This window comes from Myotis lucifugus, unplaced genomic scaffold (genome assembly GCF_000147115.1).
Source record: "Myotis lucifugus unplaced genomic scaffold, Myoluc2.0 scaffold_479, whole genome shotgun sequence".
In the NCBI taxonomy this organism is placed as follows: domain Eukaryota; kingdom Metazoa; phylum Chordata; class Mammalia; order Chiroptera; family Vespertilionidae; genus Myotis; species Myotis lucifugus.
The window spans coordinates 172,881-183,670 of NW_005871527.1; the positions used below are offsets into that span (position 1 = coordinate 172,881).

At 45.8% G+C, this 10,790-nt stretch overlaps 1 protein-coding gene across 8 annotated transcripts in view; it reads right to left on the bottom strand.

Moving 5' to 3' along the window:
• Positions 1-5,910, bottom strand: part of PPP2R5C (protein phosphatase 2 regulatory subunit B'gamma) — a 118,590-nt gene extending 112,680 nt beyond the window's left edge. For 3 of the 8 annotated variants that reach the window (XM_023744611.1, XM_023744609.1, XM_023744610.1), the window contains exons 1-2: positions 5,639-5,907; positions 5,251-5,413 (exon numbers count right to left, since the gene is read on the bottom strand). In XM_023744611.1, coding sequence (XP_023600379.1) covers positions 5,251-5,413; positions 5,639-5,887 — 412 coding nt within the window. In that variant the 5' untranslated portion in view covers positions 5,888-5,907. Of the gene's footprint in view, positions 1-3,582; positions 3,727-5,250; positions 5,414-5,532 lie in introns of those variants that run through there. The other 5 variants (XM_023744613.1, XM_014445700.2, XM_023744612.1 and 2 more) reach the window with 5 other exon arrangements.
• Positions 5,911-10,790: the final 4,880 nt, after the last annotated feature.

Genomic DNA, 10,790 nt, shown 5'->3' on the forward strand with positions numbered 1-10,790 from the left:
CCATGGATTTTCGACTACACAAGGGGGTTGGCAAACCTAACCCCATGTTGTTTAAGGATCAACTGTAATCTATATGTATAAAACCCTAATATGCAAATAGACCAAACAGCGGACCAACTGAACAACCAGTCGCTATAATGTGTGCTGACCACCAGGGGGCGCACATGGAACATGGTGGGCATCAGCAGCAGGCGGGATGGTGGAGCAGGTAAGCGGGGGCGCCAGACCAAGGTAGGGCGCCAGTCGCTGTCATCGGGGTGAGCCTCTGGTGGTTACTGAAAATTCTTTGCTCCCATGTGCCACAGTCCTGTCCGGTGCTCACACCTGCTGCCGGCGCCAGCCCCACTCGCACCTGCTACTGGATCTGGAGCCACTGCTCGCACCCACTACTGGTGCCTGGTGCCGGTCCCGATCGCTCAGTGCCGTCAGTGGGTGTAAATGGTGGCTGCCAGCCCCAATCACCCCTGAGTGCTTTTCCACCTCCCCCTGCTCCTGAGGGGCGATTGCACTGTAATCAGCAGCTGCCGCTTGCACCCGCTGCTGGCGCCGGCCCCAATCACTTTGTACCATCAGCGGGTGCGAGTGGGGCTGGTGCCGTCAGTATGTGGCAACAGCGGCGGCGGGAGCGGGACTGCAGGCAGATAGGGGACTGGGGACCACGACGGGAGGGGCCAAGTGGGGGCCCGGAGCATGGGCTGAGACCTGCCCCTATGCCCACCACAGCCTCGCGGCCCACAGTTCCTTTCAAGGTGCACGAATTCGTACACTGGGCCCCTAGTTCAAAAATAAGAGGACATCCAATTTAAAAGCTGTGATTGTGATAGACATTTCAGCAAAGAAGATACAGAAATAGCTAACAGGTACATGAAAAGGTGTGTAACATTAGCAATCATTAGAGAAATACAAATTAAACTATAAGGAAGAAGATACCACTACACACCCACAAGAAAGACTATAATCCAAAAGACAGACAATTACAAGTATTAGCAAGAATGTGGATGTGGCTGGTAGGAATGTAAAATGATGCAACCACTTTGGAAAACAGTTTGGCAAGTTTCTTAAAAAAATAAAACATAAACTTACCATACAAGCCAGCAATTCCACTCCTAGGTATCAACCCAAGACAGAGGAAAATATATATTCAAACAAAGATTTGTACACGAATATTCATAGCAGCATTATTCATTATAGCCAAAGAACAACTCAAATGTCCATCAATTTGAGAATGGAAAAACAAAAGATGAGATGTTCATATAATAGAATATTATTCAGCATTAAAAAAGAAACACTACTCTAGGGTGGCTGAATGGATAAGAAAACATGACCCATATACATGCTGTCTACAAGAGATGACCTCCGAACAAAGGATTCAACAGACTGAAAGTGAAGGGATGGAAAAAAATTTTTCAGGCAAACAGAAATGAAAAATCAGCTGGGGTAGCAATACTTATATCTGACAAAATAGACCTCAAAGTGAAGGCCTTAACAAGAGATAAGGAAGGCCACTTCATAATACTAAAGGGATCGATACAACAAGAGGATAAAACTCTGGTAAACATATATGCACCCAATACAGGAGCACCCAAATACATAAAAAAGAAAAAAGAGACACTACTCAACATAGAGGAACCTCAAAAACTTAATACCAAGAGAAAGAACCAGATGTAAAGGACTACATACTGCATGATTTCATTGATAGGAAATGGCCAGAAAAGGCAAATCCCAAGACAGAAAGCCAATCAGTGTTGCTTGCAGCTGGGGATAGGAGTGGGGATTGATGGCAAATGGCACAAGGTGACTTTTTTTGATGGAAATATTCTAAAACAAATTGTGGTAATGGTTGCATAACAATGAGTGAATTTTACAGCATGTAAATTATGCTTCAATAAGACTAAAAAAAGTCTATGATTTGGAAAAAAAAAGATAATCTATGAATACAGCTGAAGTTATATTCAGAGAAATACACATCTTTAAATTCTTTTATTATTAAAAACAAACTAAAATAAGTGAACTCTGTACTTAACTTAATAAATGAGGAAAAGAATAAAATAAAGCAAAATAGAATAAAGATAAATGTGAAAATGAATGATATTGAAAACAAAATAACCAAAAGAACAAATGAGTTCAGAAGGAGACATGACCACCTCGGATGTGGAAGACATTAAAAGATTCGTTAAGAACATAATGTACAAGTTAACACATGATGTACTCTAAAATGATGGAAGAAACATACAGATTTATCACTGAGAAAAGCACTAGGCTCACTGAGTTCTAAGTCGACCTTCAACCCTGTGCTGGACTTTAAGAGCACACATGCCATTCCACGTCTGATTACTGCAGAACAGTCCCTGCCATTGGACAGCAGCGTAAGAGAGATGCAGGAAGCCTGCAGGCCGCCTCTGGGAAAGATCACACGAGCCAGTATCCGCACACCTTAGAGTGGATAACATACAGTAACACGAAACAGGCCAGCTCCATGTGATAAATACAGAAGCAGAAAATTAGTAAACTGAACCACATAAAAGTCACCATAGACTGTGCAATACTGAGGTTGATCCCTGTAATGTAAGGATAGTTCAAAAGCAGAAAATCTATCCACACACAATTACTATGTTAACATCTTATGGCGAGAAATCATATGGCATCAGATAAAGCTCAGCAATAGTGCACGGCACCAACCAGCCAGCACAGGCGGTAACAGCCATGTGAAGGTAGACCACGGACCATCCACTCTGGGTTGAGGCCACTTACCAGAAACCAAGAGCCATTTTCACAAGGAACCAGGAAATGCTGAAACCTTTTACCAAAATGGGAGAAAACAGGGAGGTCTGCTCTCATCTCTGATATCTATGTTTTACTGGTGCTAAAGTTAAAATAACTAGTATATATTGGTATAAATATTGGAGGAAAGATAAAAGTATCTAACTATAAATGACAGAACTACATATGCAAACTGTAGTAAAAAAATTACTAAGATTAATAAGAAAATTTGGTAAGATAATAGAGTAAGAAAATGTTAAAAAAAAAACCCAACAGCCTTTCATTAGATTAGTAAGAACTAATTGGAGGCAGAAATGAAAAAAATATAACCCAGTCAGAAGAGTAACAAAAACTATAAAGTACTTATGAATAAATTTAATGAAAAGGTAGCAACTTAAAAGAAAATCACAGCCCTGGCTGGTTTGGCTCAGTGGATAGAGTGTCAGCCTGTGGACTGAAGGGTCCCAGGGTTGATTCCGATCAAGGGCATGTACTTCAGTTGCGGGCACATCTCCAGTAGGGGGTGTGCAGGAGGCAGCTGATCGATGTTTCTCTCTCATCGATGTTTCTAACTCTCTATCCCTCTCCCTTCCTCTCTGTAAAAAGACAATAAAATATATTTGTTTAAAAAAAAAAGAAAAGAAAAGAAAATCACAAGAGAAAAATGGAAGCGATATATCATCTTCCTCAATGGGAAAAGAGTATCATAAAAGTGTCAATCAATCTTCCCCAAATTAACATACAATTTCAATGTTATTCCAATCAACTCCTATTTTTCTGAATTAGACAAAATTATTTTAACATATATGCAGAAGCACTTACGTTTCAGAGTAGCCAGGAAGGACTAATCAAACAAAATCAGTGAAGGGAACTGACTTGACCAGGATGAATTCCCTGGATATGTGGATATACAACAGAAAACTGATCCCTCTGGGAATAGTGCAAGCAGACTGCATGCCGTTCTTACTTGGTATAAAGAAAAACAGAGAAAAGGGAGGTTGAGAATCACAAACTGAGACCTGGAGAAAGAGGGTTGCGCAGAGAATCCTTGGAAGAAGCAAAGGAAGCCACAGGGCTGGGCCTCTGCATGGTGCCCTGAGGGCGAGCATAAGCCCTAATGACAGAAGCCAAGCCTAATACTCATGATGGGTATTAGGGATGGGGCTTGGACAGAGAAGGCTCAATAATGGTTATGGGACACCTTCTCCACCACAGACATCTCATGTACGGTGGCCAGCGTCCTAAGGGTACTGGAGGAGTCATGGGCACACACTCCTTTTCTCACTGGCTGTTTCCCACCTTGGGACAGGATGTTGGCTCCAGCAGAGCAGACTCTGGTTTTTATTTAATGCTGTACCCCAGTACCTAGAACAAGGCCTGTTTTTGTAGTTACTCAATACAGTATTTGCTAAATGAATGAATAACCCCAGAAAGGCATGGCTATTTGGGAGGGAAAGACTCCTCAATAATGACTTAGGATGTATATTATCTACCACAAAGCTAAACCAAACAAAAGTCAGATACAAGCTCTATAAACTGCACCGAGAGGATTCCTAGCAACCCAGGAGCAGGAAGTGCATCCAAGAATCCATAGTTCCTCCCTCCACCAACCTTTCACTCCCTCCCTTCCTCCATGCCTCCCTGAATCCCACTGGCCTGCACATCTGCACCAAGCTCCTAAGTTCATAAGAAATGAAAATTCATTGTAAAAGACCCATTATTATGTACTTGAGATATGAAAAATGTCTGATGTTTCCTTTACGTATTACACTAGTCTTAGATTTAGAAAATACAAAGTTTTCCAGATGTTCACATTTGACTTTGGGGTCCTTACCCTATTTTCTTTGATAAGGTTTTATGGACTTTAATCTCAAAATCTCCTGGAGAACCACTTTTAGGGCTGAACACCCTCAGGTAGAAAGGGGTAACTGTGCCATTTGGGGGAAATTCAAAGCAAAGAGCTCTATTCCCTGACTCCTCTCAAACAGGAAATCCCTGGGCAGAGTAATCCCCAATGACTCATAGGAGAAGTCCATCAAGGACTATAATTCCAGTCCTCATTCCTCCACCACCAGAAAAACCAAGGGATTCTACCATAGTCTTCACAATTACTCGACTTGGGGTGGCTACTTTATGAGCTGTAGAGTTCTGAGACAGATGAAAGAGAAGAATTACTTAAAAGAAAAATTGGCTAGCTTAATTATAATTAATATGAGAAGCTTTTAAGTCTTTCCTCTGTTACTTTTTAGTATATTATACCTACAATACATTTATGGTTAGATTTTTATCTTAAGTAGCTCTGGCGTTTAAAGTATTGGTTGGGTAAATAAGTTAATGGCATTCAATCTAAACAAAAACTCCATAAAGAAGAAAAGATGACCCTACAGAATATAAACACAGTAAAGGTATAAAAAGCTAGCAAACTATCAAAACATTACTCCTCCATAAATAGCCAAAATTTAATTTTAAAAAACAAATAATAAAAATTACCTTTTAAAGATTGTAGTTTTTGAAGTTCTCTATCACTGCTGGCGCTAAACCTGGAGGAATTTTGCCGTTTGTCTTTCTTCACTATGGGCTGAACGGCTGGCACCTTAATTTTACTAGATACTGTAGACGAGACAGAACCAACGCTGCTTTTCCTGCTGGAAATCTATTTACAAAATAAAAACAAAAACAAATGAATATGTCAAATGATTTTATTTTATAGCACAATTAGACTATGGAAAAAATGTATAAAAGTTCCACTCGGGGACAGTGCCTTCCACTCACAGTTTCTGGACTGTGAGGCTCCGTCCACCTCTGGCAATGCTCGATTTGGAGAGATCACAGGTCTACCTAATTTCCTTTATCTTCCTTTTGACTTTTAAATATTTACCATACAGACTGGTATGAAATGGCTGGTGATAAGGACCCTCCAAAGATGTCCACACCCTAATCCCGGGACCTCACGTGGGCAAATGAACTCTGCAGATGTGATGAGGTGAAGGGTCCTGTGGTAGCAGGTGAACTCCAGGTAACCACACAGGTCTTCATAAGACAGAAGGCAATGAGATGGCAAAGCAGAGGTCAGAGAGGGGCTGGCCTGCGCCACACTGCTGGCTTTGAAGATGGAGGAAGGGACCATGAGTCAAGGAGTGCAGGCAGCTTCTAAAAGTTGGGAAAGGCAAGCAAACAAATTCTTCTCTAGAGCTTCCAGAGCAACTATCCATGCCGACACCTTAATTTTGGCCCCATTTCAGATTACTGACCTCTAGAACTGTAAGATAGAAAATTGATGATTTTTTAAGCCAGTAAGTTTGTGGTCATTGGTGCAGCAGCAATAGGAAACTAATTTGCTGAGCAGCTCATAAATGACCAGTTTCCCTGCTAGCTCACCACTCAGCCTCAGGACTCGGGAGAGGCTACAGGAGAGCCTCGGAAAATGCTTTCTAGCTGCTCTCTCCTCGCATTCACCTCCGGGCTCCAGAGACAGTGCTTGTCTCCAGACTGCATCACCATGGCTGGGCTGTCCCATGACACGCAGCCCGCCTGCAAGGTGAGGAGCAGCACACATACTCAAGCAGAGGTGGATGCGTGCTGAGGGCACACACAGCAGAACAGGGCCCTCTATCTTCCAGGCAGGCCTAAGGGGACCAGCTGGCACAGGGAGCCCTGTGGAGCTCAGCTGTGCTTGGCCAAGGCAATGACAGCTGACAGATGCACTGGTGAGTATGGACCACCCAGGTTACGTGTGCAGCGAAGGTGCTTACTCTCGCACCCTGCAATCTGCTAGAGAAATGGACTTTGTACCCATCAAACTCATCTTAGAAACACAAACCCACAAGCCCCTCCAATCACTCAGGGCCAAGGAGAGCAGACCTACTGACTCAGACCCTAACTATTTACTCTCATCCTTGACTGAAAGTTTTACTAAGAAGTAAGCACTGTTTACCTTTCACTAAGGTGCTTAAGAATGCTGGGCCCGGGATGCTTGCAAGCTGTCAGAGCTCCACACGCAGATGAACCTGCACAGGGACGAGGGCCTGGGCTCCCTGCCTCCCCACATCTGAGCTTCTTCCTCAATACGGGCATCTTGGGCTCTATCTGACATTTATCATTCTCTCACGTGATCATGAAAGCATGGGTCTTTCCTCCTCGAAAACCCCATCCATCACTCTCCTCCTCCACGGGCTTCCCCATGTTAAAACTCTCCTGCTGGGTTCTCTCTACAAGCCCCCAGAAAAGCCTAGTATTTACTTATTCCCGTCACAAACAGCTCCTCCCAGGAGATGTTCTTGTTTTAAATGACACACACACAAGTGTCTAGATGGAAGTTTACATGGGACTGTTATTTTTTGTAATGCCGAATCCAGTGCTACCAACATAACCTTGGAAGATGACTGGGTCAAACCTCAACAGGTGAGCTCTCTGCTGCTCCCTGGACAGATGGCCTTCACACTAGAAGTGGCAATCTGGCTAAGTCATAACGAAATCTGTGGTATCCACAGCCCATCGTGGGGCACAATGGGTAAGGCTCCCACTGCCTGAGAAAACAAAGTTCTCCCCAAGACCTGCTGACTCCTCACATCTCCTCTCCCATAGGCCCTGCTGGTCCCACCTCCTGCGTCTCCCTCCCGAGCATTCCTCCTCAAGGCCGGCAGAGTGACTTCCAGAAAAGGCAACCTGGTCCCATCTCCCCCGTGACCCCCATTCTGTTAGGTGGGGCCAGGCCTTCCTGCGCCCTGGAGCTCTCAGCTCAGGCTGCTCCTTTGTAACCAACGCGCTGACTTTATGCTCACCTGCTGATTACAAGGTGGATGTCTTTCCCCCAGTGAGGACTGTCAGCTCCTGGGGGACAGGCCTGTCTGGCCTAGACACCACACTGTCCAGTTCTGTGAAAAACATAGGGGCGCCCAATACATGACAGGAGTCCAAGGAACTTGCAAGGTCAGGAAAGCTCCTCTGAGAGCGTGTGCACGTGTGCGCTCATGTGTGCGTGCGTGTGCGTGGAGCAGTGTCCAGGCAGGTGTCATGGAGAGCCGAGAGGTTCAGCACAGCCGTAGGCCACAGCAGAGAGTCGGGCAGGCACAGAGTGGGGCTGGAGTGGCCTCAGAGCCACCAGCCCAGGTTAAAGAATGTGACCTTTACCTCAAGGGAACCTTGAAGCCAAGTGAAAGGGTCTGAGTGGGGCAATGACACAAACACATTTTCCCTTTGAAAGGCCCCTAAGGCTCCAGTGTGGCGTCCGGTCCGGATGGTTAGGGAAGCAGAGGAGCCACAGGAGGTTTTTCCAGTTCTCCAGACAAGAGATGAGGACGGCAAATGGAACACTGGGCAGAGCAGAGAATCGGTGGAAAAATCAAGGCGCTAGTTGACAGGATGGAATGGAAGTGGGGGATGAAGAGGACGAGGAGTCAGGGAGACCTCCCAGACCTCTGGCTGACACAGGATGGGGACGTGGGACAAACCGCTGAAATAGGAAAGAAAAGCGGGGAAAGAAGCTGTGAATGTGCTGAGTCGGAGGTACTTCCACGGCAATGCCAGTGTCCTGGACGAGGAGTTCCAGTGACCTCTCTGCCTCTTCTCCACACCATTCTCCCCCTCGTCTGTTACACCAAGTGTCATTCTCCTTGGTTACTGTCTGTCCTACCAGCTCTGGAGACAGGAAGACTGGCCTGTCCTCATCTACCTTCTCCACCTTGGGTGTTGCACAGCTGGCACTCAGGAAACCATCCGCTGAGCCAAAATGTCAACCTGGAGTCAACTCTCTACCTGGTCACTGAGGTCAGGGAATGAATGAGAACGCCTAGTCCAAGAGCACGAAGTGAGCAGAGAGGGGTGAAGGAGGAAGTGACAGAGGGAGCTGCGGAGACCCGGTTGGCGAAGCAAACGAAGGTGGGGCATCACGAGGCAAAGGGAAGAAGCTGCTCAGGAAGGAAGGAAGGTCAATTCCACCAAATGTCACTAAAGCCCAATGTCTGCTGGACTCCTATCTCACAGGCTGTGGGGGCTGAGTGAGGGAGCGGAGGATGCAGCAGGAAGACCCAGAGTACTCACAACACCTTTGAAAAGTGTGGTAGGGCCCTGGCTGGTGTGGTCAGTGGTTAGAGCATCAGCATGTGGACCGGAGGACCATGGGTTCGATTCCCAGTCAAGGGCAGGTACCTGGGTTATAGGTTCAACTCCTGGCCCTGGTTGGGGTACATGTGGGAGGCAACCAATCGATGTGTCTCACTCACATCAGTCTCTCTCCTCTCTCTCCCTCCCTCTTTCTCTGTCTTTCTCTCTCTCCCTCCCTCCCTCCCTCCCTCCCTCCCTCCCTCCCTCCCTCCCCGCTCCCTTCTACTCTCAGGATTCAGAAAAGTGTGGTGGGGAGAAGGAAGCAGGCGGGGCACCAGGGGGAGAAGCAGAGTCAGAGGATGCTGTCTGTGCATGAGGGAGGAGAGGGGTCTGAATATGCTGAGTGGTGACTCAGGAGTTGTAAAATGGTCAATAAGCACATGGAAAGATGCTCGACATCATTAGCCGTCAGGGAAATGAAAATGAAAACTACAGTGACATACTGCTTTGCAACCACTAGGGTGGCTATAATATATACTTTTTAAATGGAAGATAAGTGATGGGGAGGATGGGGAGAAATTGGAACCCAATACACTGCTGGTGAAATGAAAAATGGTGTGACTGCTGTGGAAAACAGGCAGTTCCTCAGTAGTTTAACACAGAGTTACCATAGGACCCAGCAATCCCACTCCTAGGTACGTACCCAAAGAACTGAAAACAGGTGTTCAAACAAAAACTCATACACTAGCTAATATTCATAGTAGCAGTACTAAAATAACCAAAGATGGAAATGACTCAAGTGTCCGTCAACTGATGAAACAACTGTGTTACAGCAAACAATGGAATATTATTCAGCCATAAAAAGGAGTGAAGTACTCACATAGGCTATGTGTGTGGTCCTTGATAACGTGATACTGAGTGAAAGAAGCCAGACACAACAAGCCCCATGTTGTATGATCCACTGACATGAAATGCCCGGAACAGGCAACTCCACAAAGAGAAGAGGCGAGTCAGTGCTGCCAGGGGCTGGGGGAAGGACTTGAAAAATTACTGCTTAATGGGTAAGGGTTTCCTTTTGGGGTGAGGACAATGCCCTGGAACTAGACAGTGGGGATGGTTACACAATACTGTAAACATACTAAATGCCACTAGTGGTAAATGTTGTGTTATGTGTATTTCACTGCATATAAGAAAGTGTTTCATCTGTTCCAGTTCAGCTTGTTCAGGAAAGCCCCCAGCCTACCCGGCCTCGCTCTGCCCCAGGCACAATCAGAAGCTTCCTTCTTCTGTTACCCCTCTGACCTCTAAATTGGCCTTAGCTCTCTCTCTCTCTCCGTTTTTTGTTTTCTTTAAAAAATTCATTTTTATTGTTTTCAGAGAGAAAGGGATAGGGCGAGATAGAAACATCAATGATGAGAGAGAATCATTGATTGGCTATCTCCTGCACGCCCCCTACTGGGGATCGAGCCTGCAACTGTGACCTCCTTGTTCATAGGTCAGTGCTCAACCACTGAACCACACCAGCCAGGCATTCCCCACTCCCCCATTTTTTTTAAAATATGTTTTTATTAATTTTAGAAAGAGGGAAACGGAGAGGGATAGAAAGACAGAAACATCAATGAAAGAGATACATCAATCGACTGCCTCTTGCACGCCCCCTACTGGGAATCCAGAACCCAGTTGTTCATGGGTCAAAGTTCAAGCACTGAGACACACCAGCTGGGTGGCCTTAGCTCTCTTTCTCTCACATTGGGATGGTGAGTTCCTCTCTGACAGGAGGCTGAAAGCTCAACTAGGAACCCAGTGTTGAGGCCAGTGCCAGGCACACAGCAAGGGAGGAACCACTGGAGGACGGAAGCACTAGCCTGCCATTGCTAACCAGTGCCACCCGCTGTCCCCCTTCATTCTTGGAGGCGGATGCAAACAGCAGGTGCCCTGGGTGCCAAGGGGCATGCCTGTTTCGAAGGCCGAATGTGCCCAGCCTGGAG